Raw genomic sequence first — 20,894 nt, forward strand, 5'->3', positions numbered from 1 at the left:
TTATTTTACAGCGTACTCTTTCTACTTATAAAAAAAGTTTACTGTAAAACAGTTTGCTGTGTTATGCCAGCAGCACCATCATAAAACTCATGTTTACCACATCTCTTGACTGCACCAAGGCTATACCATCTGGGTTTGTATAACTATACTCTATGATGGAGGCTACACCATCTAGGTTTATATAAATACACTCTACGATGTTCGCACAATGACCAAATGGCCTAACAATGCATTTATCAGAACGTATCCCCGTTCTTAAGCGACATATGTCTGTATATCATATTGAAAATGTAATAAAAGAATGAACACTAAGTAATCTACTGAAGAGGTGTTCCTCAGGGATCAGTGCTGGGACCATTTCTCTTCTCCCTTTATAGTCTCTCAAACTTCCCACAGGCTCTGTGCAGATGACGCTAAAATCTATATTTCGTTCCCTTCTTTCCGCTCTGAGGATCTGGATGTCTGATCATCAGCTAAAACTTAATCGCCCAAAATATGGCATCCTTTAGCTTCCACAGACCTCGCATTCAACGACACACTCAGAGAAGAACCTGCTCTGAGACGACTTACACTTTCAGGTTTGCATAGCAAGCGACGTATGAGCAGATAAACATGCCTTTGTGCCGTTTCTGCCTTTGTTCTCTTGGGTCCATGAAAGCTTCTGCAAATGTACAAGGTGGGGTGCAGAGTCCACTGCAGCGACACTTAATTCATGATCTGCTTCCCTGCTATTTTATGTAAATGTTCTGGCCTTGTGGGAGTGCGGTGGCGCAGTGGGTTGGACCGCAGTCCTACTCTCCGGTGGGTCTGGGGTTCGAGTCCCGCTTGGGGTGCCTTGTGACGGACTGGCGTCCCGTCCTGGGTGTGTCCCCTTCCCCCTCCGGCCTTACGCCCTGTGTTGCCGGGTAGGCTCCGGTTCCCCGTGACCCCGTAAGGGACAAGCGGTTCTGAAAATGTGTGTGTGTGTGTGTGTGTGTGTGTTCTGGCCTTCTCAGGTGTAACACTGTAAAGCTGGAACCTGAATTAAAAAGGTGTAAAAATTGTATGAAAGTGCACAAATGTGTAAATACGCCTTTAATCCAGGCAGTGTAGTTATGACATGGGGTAAATCCAGAGTGAAACAGAGACAAACCATTGTGTACAGTGGGCGGCTGTCATGACAGCGCTGAAAAATCTTCTTACAGGTAAATCTCATCTAAAATTAGAGGCTTCCCACCCTGCTTATGAGCGCAGGTCTTACAGACCCCACTACAACACAACACGGCTTTCTCAGCGGTCGCCAAGGTGATGCGAGTGTGTTTCCTAATGACGGGCCCACAAATCATCTGGTAATCGTTTTCTTTACCTCTGTGGAGTGACAGGACCTATTAGGCCATTTTGTATCCCTTGGAGCTCTACAAGGAGAAGGCAGCTGGAATGCCGCTTTCACTCGGTGACACGTAGACCGTTGGCCCCGGGCGACGTCTCGGCCCCCGCTGTTTGCTCAGGAAGTTCTCCAAGATCAGCCGGCCTCGCTGCCAGGATACATGCACATTTCACACAAACAGTCCTGTCTGTTCGCACCTACCATGCTGTCAGCTTGCGAACGCAGGAGGAATGAGGGCCGATGAGATATTATGTGCCGTCCTGGCAGCGGCAGAAATGCACGATTTGGATCGCGCCCAGATGAGAAAGGTGCACATCATCGTTTAGACAATCTGCCGTTTGTTTCCTCTCCGGTTAAGCCCGGGGGTTCGACGTTTCTTCCCAGAAACCGCTGCCTTTCAGACGGTCAATTAAGGGTCCGTTTGCACTGAATGCTGTACAAATTGCAGAGGTAAATCTCAGAGCCGGTTCGAAAAATTCCCGAGACTGAAAGATCACAGCCTCTCCGGGGCGACTTTGACCTACAGGAATCCAGTCCACGGTAAAACTTTGGCTCTGCGAGCGGCCGACTCTCAGCTGGCAGTTATAGGCTAACCAAACACGACTGAAGGATAATGCATCGACTGCACTTACATCAGTTCCAGTGTCTTATCCTGTCAAAGTTTCTACATTTCTTTTCAAAAACGCCATATTTACATGCAAAATGCCATGTCTGTTGGCGTCCACCATAAACTTAAATTAATAAAATGGGAGTGACTCAACAATGAGTACAACAGCAATATAGAGAAATTCTTATAAAAGGCACCTCTCACAATTTGGAAAAAAACATAAATGTCAACTTATTTAAAGATGTTTCTTCCTCACTTATACATTAACTTCTGCACCTGAATGATGCAGGTTGTCAATGAAAGCTGGAAAAAACTCAGCGATCAACTGTGATTGGGCAGGAATAAATAATGCAAACCAGTGAAATTCACAGCGGACAATAATCGATCCATGTCCACAGGTGTGAGACAGCATGTAAAAGTGACTTGATCGGTTTAGGAGAAAATTGAGTGACAGACCACCCTGGCCAATAAAGTCCACAGAAGGAGTCAGCTGACAGCAAGAAGGTGTTACTAATGGTTTGGAGTTTCACTTTTTTTTGAAAGTACTGATGCCAAAGATTACTCTGTAAAGTACAACTTTGCTAGAAATCTATGTAAGTACAAGTAAATGTAAATGTAGTGCATTCAGAAAGTGTTCAGACCCCTTCACTATTTTCATGTTGCAGCCTTATGCTAAAATTGTTTAAACTCATTTTTTCCCTCATCAATCCACACTCAGCATCCCATAATAACAAAGTGAAAGAAGGATTTTAGAAATTTTTGCAAATTTCTTTTAAAAAAAAAAAAAAGAAATATCACATTGACATAAGTTATGTTGATACTGTAGACCTCAGTATCCTACTGAGTAGACTTGAAAACCTGGTTGGGCTAAGGGGTACCATTCTAAAGTGGTTTGACTCGATGTAGCTAACCGTGAACAATTTATACTGAAATCTAATAACTGTACCCCCTCCACCTCAACTACGGTTCAGTACGGTGTTCCTCATGGCTCCGTGTTGGGGCCATTACTGTTCTCACTCTATATGTTACCATTGGGTGACATTATTCGCAAACGCAATGTGAATTTCCTTTCGTATGCCGATGACACACAGCTATATGTATCTTTTAAGCCTGATGATCCATCACATGTGATGTCTTTAGCTAATTGTTTTACCAGTATAAAATTATGGATGAATAAAAGTTTCTCTCTAAATGCCAGTAAAACAGATGTACTTGTGGTGGGTGGTGATGACAAAGCTCTCGACATAATCACGCCAATCTTTACAACCAATGGTATTAGCTTCAAGCGTACGGATTGTGTCGAGGGTTTGGCTGTCCTGTTGGATTGGAAGCTGTCATTTGTATCTCATGTAAGTGCTTTGACCAAGTCGTGCTTCCTTCAGTTAAGAAACAGCTAAATTACGGCAATTCCTATGTAGGCGGGATGCTGAGAAACTGGTTCTTGCTTTTGTTTCAAGCAGGCTGGACTATTGTCATGCTTTATTGTCAGGTTGTCCATACCAGACTGTATCCAGGCTACAGTTGGTACAAAATGCTGCTGCGAGAATTTTCACGAGAAATAGGAAGTTTGACAATATAACACCGGTACCTGAATCATTACATTGGATTTAGAGTTGACTATAAAATCTTTCTTTTGACCTATAAGGCAGTACATGGCATTGCTCTGGCTTACTTTTGTGACATTATTGATTCTTATATCCCAGGACGATATCTTCGTTCATTAGATGCAGATTACCTTAAAGTACCTGTGATCAATAAGACCTCAGTAGGAGGTCATGCCTTTAGCTATAGAGCACCTAAACTGTGAAATGCTTTGCCAGTTACTGTCAGAAATGACCCATCTGTCTCCGTCTTTAAATCCAGACTAAAGACTTACATGTTTACTCAGGAATTTCACCTCGAAATGTAATTCCACTTGGCTGTGTCTGTTTTTCCCACCTTTATACCAATGCATATTAAATTGACTTGTTTAAGTTACAAATTACTAACTATTTCTTCTTGTTGAGGATTGTCTCCCTATAATAAGAGCCGAGGAGGCCGGTCGGCGGTCACAGACGCACCCCATGCCACAATGGACGAGACATACCTTGCTGAGCTGTGGACTCAAGATACCACATAGCAGCAATATCATTATTACTTGTAAACTGGCTTAGAATTGTTGCTTAATCTAGAATCCCCAGGAGGGGTGGGGGGACAACCACCGGCTCTTTGACCGCCAGAGGTTTTTTCTCCCTCGATTTTCGGTTCTAAGTTTTGTTCCTTTCCGCTGTGGCCAGTAGACATACTCATACCGTAGCTCTATAAACGCATTATGTTATGATAGTCAGTAATCAACTGTCTTCTTTATCTGATGTGTTTGTTTTCCTTGCCTTATGCCTGTGTTAAAGCGCTCTGTGTCACTGAGTGAGAAGAGCGTGCTATAAAAATAAATTGAATTGAAAAGTATTCAGACCCTTTACTTTGTACTTAGTTGAAGCACCTTTGGCAGCGATTACAGCCTTGAGTTTTCTTGGGTATGATGTGACAAGCTTTGCACGCCTGGATTTGGGGATTTTCTGTCATCCTGTTGAAGACTGGACTGCTTCTAGGCTAAGGCTGCAGGATTAAAAAAAAAAGAAAAAAGTGAAGGGGTCTGAATACCTTCTGAATGCACTGTAACTCACTGCTACCCCCCCACCTGTGTCTGGTATTCTAGAATTCGCCTGCAGCAGGACTTCACTCTAGGACACGATGCTCCAAAATGCATGTGAAGGTGTGCATCATTTGAGCCTGGCATAGACCTGTGCTTAGGTAACCCAACGGCCTCGCTCTTGCTACTCTAAGAAGATTCTTCATCAACGTATGATCATTTCTTCTTGGGTCAACCTACTGGCCCAGTTCCTTGTTCGCATGTCTCATAATGAGCCACATAATGTACTCGGCAAGGTTGCGCAACACAAATAATCCATTGTTCAGGCTTCCCTTGCTTGAGGGTTGAGAATAAGTGAAGGATGCAGGGCAGCAGTAATGAACCCAAACAGCGGTCACCATATGGAACTGTTCACTCATATGGGCCTAAGGGAGAGTCGCCACTCTATGGTAACGTTACATTATACCTACCGCATTTGGGTATGCGCTGCAGCAATAAAGCAAGCTTCTGCGCCAGCTCTCCAGAAAGACCTTATTGTTTCTGCACATCTTGGCAGGTTTGGGCTCAGGATAATTTCACTTTAAAGCCACATTAGCTGTCTGAGGTTCACATTGTTAAATCCGCTCGGATTTGCCCAGCAGCGCGAGCCGACCACGGTTAGCCTAAACAAATCCGGCTGCCTGTCTCTCCACATGAGGACTAATGAGGTCCAGGCGGCACGCCCCTTTCCGCAGACACCATTACGACGCTGGACATTCTGTACTGCCGGCAGTCGGGGAGGCATGTGGCGCAGCCCGTGAAACATGCCGCTGGCTGGCCCGTCAGACCTCTTCATAAAACTGGCATCTGCTGTAGCGTGTGCCTTCCTAAGCCAAGGCAGGGAGACGTGTGGTCGCGGTCAGATGGTGGTAACACGTCCAACACAAAGTCCTGCAACTTGAGGCTGATCACAATTGTCAGCAGCGCTGCCGTAAAGTCCGTCTCTGCGCACAGAATAAGAAAGAGTCCTTCACAATCCAGTGGCAGAAAACAAAACAGTTATGGAAAACATGTATATACAGTACTTCTGGGTGAGACATGGACACCAAATACAGTATTACTGCAGCCACATAAAATAAGGCTCTTTCCTCAGAAGGCTGAAAACAAAAGAAACATGAGCCGCGTATAATTCCAGGCTAGATCTACATATATAAATGCAGCGGTGAGAGCTGCTGCCTTTGATTCAAAGGTTTGACCCAGATTCGAATTCCGCCTTCTGCTGTAGTTCCCTTGAGCAAGGTATTTCTTCTGAATTAATACAGTAAAAATTGCCCTGCTAAATAGATAAATTATTGTAAGCTGCTTTGGAGAAAAGCGCCACATAAATATGTGAATTAGTTGTTTTCAGGCACCTGTGTTTTTTCTTACATAAGGTGGACATCACTTGTCTTCTTTCACCAGCTGTTCCAGATTCACCACATTGTTCTTGATGAGTCCAGTGCTGAGCGTAAAGCTGATGTGCTGTGTCAGAGACAGCTGGTAGCACAGTGGTTAGAGCTGCTGCCTTTTGCAAAAATATTTCCTTTTTCTTAGTGTAGTGTCTATCTGTATGCTGTTTTGACCCTGTGCTGTGCATGAACCCAATAAGATTAAAAATAAAATTACAAAAAAATAAAATTTAAAAAATGAGGCTGCCTTTGGATCCAAAGGCCGCGGGTTTGAATCCAACCTGCAGCTGTAGTACCCTTGAGCAAGGTACTTACTCTGAATTGCTCCAGTAAAATTAACCAGCTGTATAAATGTGTAAATAATTGTAAATAGCTTAGCACTAAGTCGCATTGGAGAAAAGCGTCACAAATGAATGAATAACTTGTTTTGGTGACGCAGACCTCCTACATTAGCTGTCGGTAACCCTTAGAACGGTTGTGACAGCCAGAATAAGCCCTCGTAAAACAGATTTCCTGCCCCCGGGGGCATGAGTAGGAGCTGCTACAGGTTGTACTAATAGTCATGTGGGGCATGTTAGACAACCTTCTTGACAGAAGAGCACTTGTAGCCGAGCCACACCCCTAACAGCGCTGCCTTTGTGATTCGTTTGCTTTGGACAGGGTATGAGCGCGCAGTGCCTTCGAGGGACGAATTCAGCTGGATGAGCCGGATCCTGTGGCTCAGAGTTGCGGCGCAGCTGAAAATGGATTTCCGTCCAGTTTTAATAGACATATTTTCCAAACAGATACAGCTGACTTGCTATGTGATGTGATGACACCTCTTAGTCCACTTACTAAAAAAAAGAAATAAAACTGTCAAATGTGGTAGAATGTAGCGTCCGCCAATGTTGCCAACTTAACATATGGTACTCATTAATAGGGGATGTGCAAAATGTCATGACAGCACTAAAATATGCAGTAAGGCATATTTAATTTTGGGTCCAAAACACATTTTTCATGGTGCTAGAAGTGCTGTTTGGGGGGTGTCCCACAGCATGTACTGTACAAGTTCAGTTCAAGACCATATTAGGATGGAGCCATTTAGTCTGTTTAAATTAAGGTCCATATTACTTGTCTTCTGACCACCCCGTATAAAGATGCTGTAGAGGGGAAAAAAATAAAATAAAATGGAAGTTTGTTTTTTAATCAAAGAATAACATATTTGCAAGGCATGTTTTCCTTTCTAAATTCAATAAAATGCATATTTTACAAAAACACTAATGAAATTTGAAAATGTGCTCACCATAAATCTAAATCTCCTGATTTCAGAGGATTCAGCACCTGTTGAGGGGATGTTTCCTCGACAGTTTTGTACATATTGCATTTTCTCATTTCGTTCTTGTTCTAAAATATGTTGCTCCCCACTATTACAATAAATTAATGATGTACGAGGACACAGAACAGCTCTCTGAGGCCCGGCCTGTGACTGTTGCTTTTTCGGAAGATGTAGATTCTTCCAAAAGAACATTTCACTATTTCAAAAACGTTTAACCAAAGTGATCAAATTGTATTAACGCAAGAAAAATTCAAAACACAGATCAATTTCCTGTCTCTGGAACAAAAAAATGACAAAAACTGTATGACTAATAAGCTGACAAAAAAAAATATTGCTAATCTTTAATGAGTGACTAATGGCACAAACACTGCATATTTCTGGAGTCAAATTTATTTTTCATTTTCAACACTATTATTTCTGCTGAACGTTACTTTACAGAATAGTTCCGTTTTTTGAAACTGCAAGTGATGTGTAGCAAAACCAACAGCCCTGCCTGCTAAAAATCCACAAACAAATATCTGGATGAGAATCTCCAGTGCTGTCCCCTCGGGCCTCCATCGGGTCTATGCAGCGCCACCATCTGGCACCCTGCGAGAACAGCATCACCCTCACCAAGCCTGCAGAACACTCTACTCCAGCACACACAGGTCAGTGATTTATGGTGTGTGTAGCTTGGCCCAGCGGCGCTCACTGTTAGCACTGCTGTTGCCGTGTTGTGAAAGTGCTTGCGCAGCGCCGCTTTGGCTTTTACATGTTATTTTGATCAGACTCAGCTGGCGTGGCTCTCCGACACACTCCTGGCTGGCGCAGGGAGCCGGGACTAGCCAGCGGGTCATGTTCACCGTATCCGTTCCAGTGCGTGACACAGGCCAGAGCGCGCCTCTCCAGCGAGACGTTACACTTGACTTCACACAAGTAAATAACAGGGAGGAAATAAGTGCAGTTTGGGTCTGGAGGCCCCCCTTAAACTCGCTCAGACCTGACGGCAAACAGAGCTTTCAGCTGCAACCGCTCCCAGAGATGGACAAAGAACTTCCTGAAAACAAGATCCTCTCCAAGATTTAACTCAGGTGTTCATTTTTATTAGTTCTACCCAAATCTGTGAGCACCACTGCATACCAGCCAGTGCTTTTACTTTTTAATTCTTCTCTGCAAGATGTTAAAAATTTATCTGTATAAAAAACACAAGTATGCCCAAAAATGGCTGTTTGCTAAATAAACACAACACAGGAAGCAGTACATGGTTCATTCAAATCTCTACGATACCTTTTAGCAGGATATTCTCCTTGTTCAAGCAGGAGAAATATGACCCTTGGATTTTGAAAAAATACTTAAAAAAGGCAAAACTGTAAAGCCAAAACAGGAAACAACCATGTTAACTGGCCCTTTGGTTCTTTGTTAAACCCGTAGAATAGGTTGTTTGTGGTTATAATACAGACCTTGGCCATATATATTAGAAATTATGATAAATCTCCAAATTAAATTAGTCTCCACAAGCCACAGGATTATAGTTTTGCATTAATGTTTGAGCTTGCATATCTTCTTCACTGTTTGGGTGCAACATTCTATTAAAGGGTAGAAAAGTGATTCCATGGTTTGCATAAACAATGTCAGACCTCTTTAAGAACACGTGAAGCTAATTTAATTTATATTTGTATTCACTTGTAAGCAAGGATTGCTCTGACCTGTCGTATAAAATGAGAAGCAGGTTCGTAAAAAAGACAAGAGCCCCACCTGGTGGTCCCTGGGCAGAGAGGTCCCTGCATGAGGGACACAGATGACAGATCTGAGGGTGCAGTTCCACTCAAGATGGGACCAGCTGTTCAAAAATCTCAGTAAAAACTACAAATGCTTTACAATTAACTTCTGATGATCTGACTACAACACACTTCAAATCTACAAGAGAGTCAAAGAGCATGTTGGACAAACAGCTTTCTTGTTTTCCATTTTTTTGGAACTTTATTTCTAAAATTAACGTATCATCTGCATCACTTTTTAAACAGATGAATTACAAGGAAATATTTTGTAATATCTTTGTTTTTTAGGTGGTGAGCTACACCACTAATAACCACGCATCCGCTCACCTCCTGACATTGTTGCATCTCCTGCTGTAACCACACATGCAGCAGGACATCACTGCGATTCCCATCTCAGTGAACAATGCGGTTTACGAACCTATTCTTGCTTGGGCGGGAGCCGAGCAAGGTTCAAAGGACACGGCCGTAGAGACGAGACAGTGGGACAAGCAAAGGACACTGAAGGCTTGAAAGCAGGGGTCTCCCACGTGGCCCCTCTCTGAAAGGATGGGACCGGTGAAGGAGCCAATGTGGGACTCTGTCTGTAGTTTGAAAAACTAAAGAACTTCTCTCTGCTGAGGGAACATTAAAGAAAAGATTCAATTTCTTAAAAGTCTTAAGAGATATAACAACTATTAACTTAACACAGCCTGGCAAAATAACCATTTGGAGTCAGGGCACATTCACTGTGTTCACCATAACAGAGAATATTACAGTGCAGGCTTATAGCTTCATTTTTGTTTTTGCTCCTCAAAAAAAATTACCACATCATCATACTTTTGCTGGTTTAACAACAAAAGATTGTGCAGTTTAGTTATCTCTTTTTAGAGTTCTCTTTTTTTGAAGGGCAGACATTGCTGCGTACTCATATCATTTCAAAAAAATTGAATGGGGTGAACTGCCACTAATGCCCTGCCACTAGATGGCACCTGCATGTAAGAGGGTTTAAGTAACCTGGCAGTAGAAGAGCAAGCGGAGAAGGTTCCAGCGGTCAGGGAACTCTGACTGGAAGACCGAGAGAGCACAGCACCTACGCACAAAAAATGAATCAGGAGGCACACAAGCCCAACATTTACACTGTTTACCCATTATATTCTTTGTTCAATTACTTTAACTAAGATAAACTTTTCAGCTAAAGGGGTTTAACTGTTCTATACCGAAATTCCTTAAAATACCGGTCTTTGCTGTTTTTTAACTATATTTTGTAATAAAGGAGCAGAACTTCGTCATGTTTTTTATAAATCTGAGGAAGGCTGTGAGTGTTTCAGATATGTACAAATTTCAAATGTTAATTCCCTTTTGAACAAGGCAGTGCCTAAATGATATAATACACCAAAAGAATGGAAGAGGGAGTGCATTTTCAATATCAAAACCATATTCACTAAATTTAAAACATGAATTTTTACAACAAAGCATTCCTTGGCTTCTCATTAAAATGTAGATTACCCACCAAGTCAGACCACACTTTAACCATCTCTCGTTTTGGCCTCGTTAAATAGTTTTTCTTCATCAAACTGAATTTTTGCTTAAATTACACAGTATGTAGCCTAAAAAAAACCAAAACATACATGTATAACACCGGAAAACACGATACAACTGAAGGAGAAACTAGCTATGTTATTTGGGCTTAAGGACACCAGCCTTGGCAGCAAGACCCCCTACGGAGTGCAGTGTCATTACAGTGAATCTCAGTCCATAACACACCCTCTGCAGTGGCCCCGCAGTCCAGTGAAAGATGAGGTGCTTTAAAGATTATTAACTAATTTTAAAAAATCCCAAGGCTGTCCAACACTACAATGACAACAGAAATTCAAGGAAAATGACAAAGGTTTTTCACAAAATAAATCAGTGAATAAATACTTAATGTCTTTATGTGTTGAAGCTAAAAACAAATGTTTTATTTCTTAATTCTCCATGGATAACTAACTTACCCATGGTTCCCTCCTGAGGGGGGCTCATCAGGGACAACCTGGAAACACTTCTTGAGATCTCTGGCTGCCAGAAAAAGAAAAGACATTGAAAGTAAAGCATAAGAAAATAACATGTATTGCACTAGACAAAAAAACCAACTATCCAGACAGGAAGAACAAGTGAAGGAAACGGTAGAAAAAACATGGTAAGTTGTTCTGGAGAAAAACTTCAGCTAAGTCAATAAATGTAAAAAAGTAAGCGGATTTAACAAGGTCCTTTTTAACAGATCAATATACTGCACTCTTAGAGCTCCAGAAGTTCAGGACATGACAATGATGTTTAATGTGTTTTTAAATTTTATTGTTAACTTAATAAACATTGTTTCTGACCAAGTCAAGATATGTAGGGCAATAGCACCATTACACGTGTCACATTTGCTTAATTTGAACTTTAAATATGACTCAGGAAAGAGACTACCTTCCTAAATTGGTCCTCTGCGTTCATATCCATTGGCTGAGTCCTAGAGAAGGGTGCACCGCTGCTGAATACAAAGCCATCTCAACTTCCAGATTATTCCATCATCACAGTGCATCACAAAAATACTGAATGCTAGTAAAATTTGTTTTACTTGTATATGGAGAACAACAAGTGTCACTGTAGATGTGACAGGAAGACATTCCTGACTAGCCTGAAAAAGTTACGGAGCTAAAGCTAAAATAATAATAATAATCATTTTCAAACACTGGTACATTTCAGTTCTTAGCAAAACATCACATTTGAAATTAAATGGCTCCTCAACAATGGCACCTCTCTGAGATGTACGTCACTTTGGAGAAAACCGTCTGCTAAATTAATAAATGTAAATGTAATTAAACCTAGAAAGCTGTATTTTATTTAAAAAAAGCCCAGAGAAGAATTTTGGGAGATACGTGTTAGAAAGCGCCTTCCTCTTTATCTGGTTTAAATGAATGAGGTATATTGCATAAGGGGGGGTGCGGTGGGTCTGGGGTTCAAGTCCTGCTTCGGGTGCCTTGTGATGGACTGGCATCCTGTCCTGGGTGTGTCCCCTCCCCCTCCAGCTTTCTGCCCTGCGTTGCCGAGTTAAGCTTCGGCTCCCTGCGACCCCGTATGGGACAAGCAGTTTTAGAAAATGTGTGTGGGTGGCATATTGCATGTAAACAGTTTCCCAATATCCTCATTTGTGTATTTATCATGGTTTGTAGTTTGCTATCAAAGTGAAGGACAACATGAGTGTAAACCTGTTTGCATTTTCTAAAACAAACAATTGTATAATTTAAGTGTAGGAGTGAGAAGCTCGAGTACCACTGAAGAATTTCACTCATAGCGACCAGTTTTTACAGTGAGGACAGGGAGGTGGTTTCCAGATGCCTTTTACTGTGTGTCTTTAAAGTGCAAATACACAGAGAACATGCAAAATCGGCATCCGGAGCCAGACTCCAATACACACCTGAATGCAGCACAGCTCATTATTCATCTTACACAATTTTATGGACATAAAGGACAGTGTCAGGTTTTACGCAACTCTGTTTGCAAGCAGGTTTTTCTGAACAAAAATATCAGCTGAATAATGCTCGACAGGCTGAGGCATCCTTTGGGTCTGCATCCTTCTCTTTCCACGACATATTGTTAGACATGAAGGCCTTTCACACATCCCCAGGCATTGTACCGACACATCCGCAGAGTTTCTCAGTCAGGTGGATGGACTGTATGCTTTTTATTACGTTATGGCAACAGAATTCATCCAAATTCTGAAGTGAAGTAAAACCAGATTTCACTTTTTCAGCTTCAAAATTACTAATATCCATATTGGGTTTATATTTATTCCACATACTCAGGACCAAAATATAAACAAAGTCAATTCCAAGCTAGCACCTTTAATGAAGAAATAAACTACTTAGCTCTATGTTTTCCTTATGCGGCGGTACAGGACATAAAAATCAAGTGCATCAACTATAAGCCCTGGGAGGCTGCACCAAGCATGTTTTCCAGCTCTCATTACACCTTAAGAACCCTAAAAGGGAGTCAAGTTGGTTCATTTGAGAAGTTCAATAAAGTGGTTGGAAGAAACAAAAAACCTATGGACTTAGTCCTCCGGGACTGTAACTAAATAACCTTGCAGAACAAAAAAAAAAAAAATAAAATAAATTAAGAACAAATGTATATTACTCCAAAAGTGTGTTTCATTTTAAAATTAATGCATGTTTCTCCATACAGAGACAAGGATGCCACAACAACTACATACACTATACAACTATAGCGTGTATCCATACACCTAGAAAAAAAACAAAAACTGAACACTGATATTAATTACTATAAAGATCTATTAAGAACTATAGGTTTGTACAAATTATTTCTAGTAAATGTCTCAATATAAACTGAACAGAACTCAAATCATCCTGTTTAAGAACCATTTAAAACATCAAGAACTTAAACACAAACAGTGAAAGAGGCAGGAAATCACTCAATGCAGAGGAAAAACACCATGAGCAGGCATTCGTCTTGAAACCCTTTTAAAAAAAAAAAAAAACATTCTGAGGGTATTTTATTGAGGCAAATGTATATTTTCCCCCATTGAAGGTAAACACTAAACTTTCAGAGGTTCAGGTACAAAGACTCCAGCAAAAGCACGATAAAACTGACAACTGGAAAAACGGAATTTTTTAAATTTGGGCATCCTGAAAGACATATTTTAAGGACCTCCCCATAGATTCAGGTGGAGCTTCATCACAGCAAAGTAGCGCTTGTCCGAACAGAAATACGGGCAAAATCCAACTCGGACCAACAAACTCTGGAGGGAAGGTGCCTGCGGACACCCTGTGGAGCTGCATCTGAAAGCACAGGCAAGCGGCTCCAGCACCGATAATGACTTTACTGCAAACTCAAGCAGGGCTCAATGTCCTGTCACACACCCCTCACACAAAGACAGCAGGAGGAAACCCACGCAAACATGGAGAGAACATGCAAAGCCAGCAAAAACAGAGCTGGATTCAAACGCACGTCCACAGCACTTGCATCTTGGTGAGGTCTGCATCTTGACACGTCTGTTTACTACAGTGCTTAAATAAATGAGAAACAGGGAACAGATACTATAAACAATATTTACAAGTGTACTCCAGTGATGAACACGCACACCACCAGTTTGCATGTAGACCACCCTCCTGCAGAAGAGCAAACGAACACTTTAAATCACTTCCCTTTTGTCTTTAGGAAGGACTGAACCATTTTGCACAAAAAAATTTACCGCAATAAAACAGATCTGAATCAAATGAACACTGATCTCAATGTAAAATATAAGTTACTTATCAAGTTATTTCAGCAGGTTGACACATAATTATGTGACAGTCCTAAACCATAGCCTAGGAAGTCAGGCCCAGCAGCACCTAGTAAAGCTGCCAGTGCTGCTGTTCAGAGAGACCACACAGTATGTTAAAACAGACAAACATCTGAAGTCTGTGAAGCCCTCAGGGTGAAGAGAGACTTCAGGAGTAACCCCCCCCCAAACCCCGCCTCTCACAGTAGTGTGGTTGCTATCAAAATCTGCCTAACTATGAGTACATGCAGGGGACAGCTGGTAGCATAATAGTTAGAGCTAATGCCTTTGGACCCAAAGGTTGCAGGTTTGCTTCCCACCTCTAGCTGTAGTACCATCTTCTGTAGCTGGAAAACAACCATTTTTGATGGATCAGCTGATCCACAGTTTCATTTTGAAGAACAGAATACAGATAAATCTGTAACCCTACTGGTTTGTGGTTCATGGGGCCATCAATGAATGAAGCAGCTTGTTAACTCACAGGCACTGTGAAGACGGGTGTCGTGAAAGGGACAGTGGGGATGTGTAAGGGATCTTTTGCACAGCAGAACCTGCAAAGGAGGACACAACGATCCTGACAGAACAGATACTTTGCCTTAACATTACGTATTTATTCCTTTAGCCGACACTAAGGACAAGGTGGCAGTCCTAACCAGTACGCCACTTACCGCTGATATCTGTCCACACTGAGGAACTCTTTTCAGTCACAAATAACAGTGAGATTTCAATGCACTTCATACAAGTTTATAATGGACACGCCACCCAGATCATTCAGTATCGATAGTCATCAACTACGATGCAGAAAACACACCTACAACAGCGAAGCTCTCAGAACTTTAGTTCAATTCTGCTTTCATTTCAGGTTATATACAAAGCAGATGGAAAGCATGTGTACGTATTCATCCAGAAAAACAAATCCCTTTTTTAAACTTTTGCATTTAAAGACATTATACTGTCTCTCACATGACAATACTGTAATCTTGGTAATTATTATGCTAATCGTCTCTAGGAGAGGTCATATTCCATATTAAATTCACTACAGATGTTTTACTGGGTGTAAGGTCTTCATATATTTAAAATAAAGATTTTAATCACTTCTTTGTTTTGCATTGTGTTTGGGCTGAACAAAACTCCAGACAAACTAGTTTTCTCAGTACCAGTCATGCTGTAAATTTAAGATGGAAAGATGAGACAGGAAATATTGAACAAATTAATAAACCTACACCACAGAAAATATTCCCTGCAGCACAAATTCTGTACATGTCCTTCTCTGAGGACAACTGTATGACCAAAAGAGAAAATAAGACATCTGCAGCATGGGGCTTTTGAGCGCATGTAACAGGAAAGTACTCATTGCCCCGTTATCTGAACACTCTCTCCATTGAAAAAAACATACAACGTATTCTTTAAAAAAAGAGGATGTACACTTACGTGTCACTAAGGGGCCTAAGAAGGCAGCAGGAACATGAGGCTTTGGGGTTATTCGTGTACTGAGGACAAAAAAAGAACAGCTCATTCACACAAAAAAAAAAACACTGACATTGCTTACTAGCAAAAGGATTTTATTAAATTTAGGTAATACATTAAAACTAAGCAGAATCACATTAACAGTTTCGTTAACTTAATAACTGAAGAAAAACTGAAAGGACACCAAGGATCACAAAATACTACAGGCTCAGTAGCAACCTTTAAATTTGTTTTAAACCCTCTCCCATTAAAATGCCATTCAGTTTATGGCAATGATCCACAAAACATACTTATGCAATAACATGAAATAACAGTAACAGTAACTGAATAACAACATCAAATCACAGTTAAAGCTCAACCACAGAGACACAAAAAACACACAGAAATCCATTACCTTTGATGTTTAAGTGCATTTTCTAACTTTTCAATGTACGCCTTCTGCTCTGCTACTTTCCTGAACAGGAGCAATTTACACCATTAAATCATGTACGGATTACTGACATACATTTAAATCAGTTAACGTGTTTAAGAAGCTGTAAATATCCTTACTTGTTCATGTCATGCATTTCTTGCTTGATCTTATATAAAAGCTCCTCCAGTTTCTCATTCTAAAACAAGGCAGAAAAAACACACACACATCAAACACATTTGTAGTGTGTACACAGCAACCCTGAGGCTCCATGAGTTTCCAAAGAAAATGCTAGATCAATGTCAGCAGCTGTGACAGATGTTATGTACCAAAATTAAGAAAGAACACACTTTTCACAAACCAAGAACTAAACAAATAAACACAATGAAGAAATGTTTCTGGATTTTCTAAATATTAAAGAATATACTTAGCTTCTGTCATATAACTTAAAGGTTAAGGAGTTACAAACAGTCCTAAAAACTGACAACAAATGTAATAAAAGCAGACATTAGTACTTACTTTCTTCTGGTAATATGCCAACAGCCTCTTTCTGTGTCTTGCCTGGAAGAGCAACACCTACAATCAAGCACAACAATACCTGTACCTCTTTATCTTATAAAAATATATAACATACTTTTAATATCTTAACGCAACTCAACAAATCCATTTTTCTTTCTTCTGTTTCTTGTCTTTTTAATTTTTTCCCCACTTTACAGTGTTTTACTTTGGGCCCATGATGAAACAAAAATGAACACAAAAAAAGTTCCAAAGGCAAAGAAGGTAGTAACATGTCCTGGATAACAATGTGGTTCAGTTAACACAAACTGAGATGAGTAGCACCACTCCCAGCACCCTCCGCCTTTATATATAGCTGTATGAGTGTTTATTACATAGGGACAGCTGGTAACATAGTGGTTAGAGCTATTGCCTTTGAACCCAAAGGTTGCAGGTTTGATTCCCACCTCTGGCTGTAGTACCTTTGAGCAAGGTACTTACCCTAAAGTGCTCCAATAAAATTACCCAGCTGGGTAAATGATTGTAATAATTGTGACCTTAACATTGTAATTTGCTTTGGAGCAAAGCATCACTTAAATGAGTAAATGTTTATCTGCTGTTACTATTAAGCCATTTGAGTTAGCAGCTCATTTGATTCCTGGGTCAGATGTTTCACCCTGGATTTACTGCACTTATAAACTGAAAAAGTCAGATAAACAGAAAATAAAAAGGTGTCTAAAAGGACACATGCTACTTGATAGTGAAACTTGGAAAACTACAGAGTCCAAAGGCAGCAGTTCTAACCGCTACCCTATCCGGCACCCCAAGTTTACCAGAAATAACCATTCCACATTGTAAAACTGCCAACTGGTCAGACATTATAGTACATTTACCTTGCTTATTTCTGTGAAGTATTTAGTTGTAACAGTACTGATGTCAGAGAAGAAGGCCTTCACTTCTGAGTTGCTCTGTGAAAATATAACAAAGTTGCAGTTTCAAAAAAAAAATTCACCACATTTCGAAGGTGTCCATGCAAAAAAACATCAGTTTTGTTTGGTTAGGAAGTTACCAAATTTACCCCATATTACTCAAAGAAGGAAAACCAAAACCTAACTTGTAAGGATTTATAGGTACCACTTACATTTTCTGAAAGTGCTCTAACCTGACATTTTGATTTACAAATGAGGCACTCTCCTTGTTTGCCTAAAATAAACAATGACAGAATATGACTCAAACTTCTGAAAAGAGAAGAAGAGTTCTCAAAGCATCCAGCAGACACTGACAAATTCAAAAGTGAAATATGACACCACTAGTGAGCCTTATCTGTTCGTGAAATATCTAAACCACTTTCACCAGAATAGTTCATTATGCTCAATCTTAGTTATGTAAAAGTGTATCAGTACAATGCAAGTGCAGAGTTAGTACGCACTGCAAAATCTCTAATATGCAGATTTAAGTGTAAGAAAGACAAATGCTAAACTAAAAGATTAACAGGGAAATTTAATATGTTGACAGCCGTGACGTTATGCATTAGGACTATGCACAACAGGTTTCAAATCAAACAGGTACATCACATTTCCAAAATAACTCAGAAGTGACAGCTTAACATTTCACGTCTGCACAGGAGCTGACGTACCTTTCTGAAAGCAGACGCTGCACACAATGTGGCCGCAGCTGGTGACGGCAAGGCCAAAGTTGGCTGCTGGTGGGTGAAAGCAGGAGCTACAGCAGATCCAGGTGGACATCTCTCACTGTCTGAATAAACACAATTCACATAGATGCTAACTGCTTACTACAGCCAGGTCGGTGCTTGAACCTTTGACAAGGAGACCTCCTTGAACTCAGAATCAGCCTGGTTATCATGGATGTCTCTCCTAAAATTTTCTTTTACTGCTTTATCTAGTGTTGGCTGGTGTGACTTACCTGGTTTTGAAATTCAAATTCACTGATTTTCAGACACAAAGGTGTGATTATGTCAGTAAATACAAGGGTCCAGTGAAAAGTAATGCCTCCACATCCATAAATTTTGCTTAAATAATGATATTCTAATAAAAAAAAATATTTATTAACGAACTGTATGGCAGATGGGGAAAGATAGTGACGCCACTTCGCAATTGCCTCTGTGGTCACTTGTGCTGAGTGAGGCCTAACGCTGTCGCGTTGCAGCAACATTTACGTCTGGTGCTTGCAAACTCTTCTTATTCGGTCTTTCAAAGTTTTAAGTCTGCAACATCTCTCCCGATCCACTCTACACTCCAGTTAATTTTCCCAAAATTGAAGGAATTCCTTCACAGGAACAAGTTTGGCTCAAACAAAGAGGATTAAAGGACTGTGAGGACCTGGTTAAAGAGGTAAATGTGGAGTTCTTCTGTGACAGTTTTCAAACACCTGTGGGGCAAAAACGTGTGAGGAATGGTAATGACTTAGCACAAAAACAAACACAGGCAATGAAAGAGCTCAGTCCAAGCATTATTTTCATGTTTCACTCATTACGAAATATAACCATTTAAACAAAACTGAGCTGGAGAAATTGCTTCTCATCGAACCCTATCTGCAGGTGTCTTTTGGTCCCCAATACCAGTTACAGCCGTGTTCAGAAATAAAAGTGAAGTTCACTACCGTGTTACAAAGTATCAGAGAAGAGACACACACACATACACACAGTCTGAAACTGCTTCTCCCGAGCGGGGTCACGGTGAGCCTAACCTGGCAACACAGGGCATAAGGCTGGAGGGGGAGGGGACACACCCAGGATGGGACGCCAGTCCATCGCAAGGCACCCCAAGCGGGACTCGAACCCCAGACCCACCGGAGAGCAGGACCCGGTCAAACCCACCGCACCCCCACTCAGAGAAAAGACATTTTCTACAAATAAATTGTGATCAATAATGTGGACACTATTCAAAACATCATGGTGTTAGTGCCTCATACTTTTTGTAACTATTAAGAAAAACTGAATTTTTATGGGGGGGGGGGAATCACAAAACAAATCTAGTTGTGCCTCAGAAGGAAGTTTTACAAACGTGATTTATGGCGGTTTACTGGTTCCCCATCAACATAACGAGAAACATCCTACAATTATCAGTGTTTTAACGTCATTATTTATATTCATATCGCATTGATTGATTAATAAAGAAATTACATAGACTGAGTTTAAAGTTACACTACACACAATCACAATGCGGGGAAATATTAGTGACAATACTAATAACAGGTATCTGAGTTTGATACATGTTAAATATATAATGTAATGGGCAGGGAAATATCGTATAAATGCTAATATCGAGGTGAATTTAGAGAAAATCTTAAGTTCTGCGCCGGAACTCCGAACTACTGCTCCGGCTCCCGTCAGAAAACGGTTTACCACCAACTTTCGCCGAAACAGCGAACAGTCAGAGCCGGTAAACTCATCATACTGCATCCCAAAGCTGACGGAATAAGTTACATTTCGCCAAACTCCAAACGTAAGAACCTCAAAAAGTTTAACATGGTAAAACACCTGTACTTCCCCTCTCCGCTCTGCCAACAGCACACGCTCTGCTCCCCCTTTCTTTTGAGAGGTATGAAGCCTCGCGGAGCTGTGACGTCACTCTATAGTTACTCTCTGATTGGCTGGCACCCAGTCCAAAGTGTATGGTATCACGTGCCTCTACTTCCGGGACAGGCTGAAGACTACAGGCTGCAGATAATAAATGCATTAAATGAATAAAAAGTCATTATTGTTTAAGAATTTGTTTGATAACAACATTCTGCAGGACCTTGCACATGTACGACTTCCATGTTTACATTGCGCACTGCACACTTTATATACATATATAACTTCGTTTCTTGGATTTTTGCACTAGTCATTTTTGTAAATTTGTGATTTATTTGCACTAATAGCAGTTTTTGTAAATTTTTGTAAATTTGTGATTTACACCTTGTGTTTTTCTTTCCTTGTGTTTTTTTTCTTTCCTTATGCCCTTACAATTTATGTCATCATAGGCTGCTGAGAGGATTCACAGAGAGTAAGAATTCATGGTGTAACAAACTGTTTACTGTACACATGACAATAAACTCTTGAATCTTGAATCTATTCTACTGGTGGCTCAATAATGCAATTCTGAAGGAGTTTAATTAGCTATTTCTAAGTTCTGGTACT

General features: G+C 40.7%; 1 protein-coding gene across 6 annotated transcripts; it reads right to left on the bottom strand.

Annotated features, from left to right (window-relative positions):
• Positions 1-9,432: 9,432 nt before the first annotated feature.
• Positions 9,433-20,306, bottom strand: rnf212 (ring finger protein 212). Of its 6 annotated transcripts, none has more exons than XM_018730027.2 (13): positions 20,253-20,306; positions 18,390-18,508; positions 17,895-17,956; positions 17,647-17,721; positions 16,778-16,819; positions 16,399-16,457; positions 16,244-16,303; positions 15,814-15,872; positions 14,864-14,933; positions 11,529-11,592; positions 11,072-11,135; positions 10,095-10,170; positions 9,433-9,715 (listed from the first exon to the last, which is right to left on the bottom strand). In XM_018730027.2, exons 2-13 carry the CDS (start codon positions 18,496-18,498, stop codon positions 9,520-9,522), a joined length of 936 nt encoding a protein of 311 aa, XP_018585543.1. In that variant the 5' UTR covers positions 18,499-18,508; positions 20,253-20,306; the 3' UTR covers positions 9,433-9,519. The 6 variants fall into 6 exon arrangements, with proteins under 6 accessions (XP_018585543.1, XP_018585552.1, XP_018585533.1 ...); XM_018730036.2 differs by having other exon boundaries at positions 11,529-11,571; positions 16,778-16,834; XM_018730017.2 differs by having other exon boundaries at positions 11,529-11,589; positions 16,778-16,834.
• Positions 20,307-20,894: the final 588 nt, after the last annotated feature.

This window comes from Scleropages formosus, chromosome 1 (assembly GCF_900964775.1).
Source record: "Scleropages formosus chromosome 1, fSclFor1.1, whole genome shotgun sequence".
Classification (NCBI taxonomy): Eukaryota; Metazoa; Chordata; class Actinopteri; order Osteoglossiformes; family Osteoglossidae; genus Scleropages; species Scleropages formosus.

What these genes read in the sequence shown, in the direction of transcription:
- rnf212 (XM_018729991.2), bottom strand. Translation starts at nt 18,498, where the DNA reads ATGTCCACCTGGATCTGCTGTAGCTCCTGCTTTCACCCACCAGCAGCC. An exon ending in CAGCGTCTGCTTTCAGAAAG is followed by an intron (nt 17,957 to 18,389) that starts GTACGTCAGCTC and finishes TGTTTATTTTAG; the next exon opens with GCAAACAAGGAGAGTGCCTC. An exon ending in GAAATGCATGACATGAACAA is followed by an intron (nt 16,304 to 16,398) that starts GTAAGGATATTT and finishes GCTCCTGTTCAG; the next exon opens with GAAAGTAGCAGAGCAGAAGG.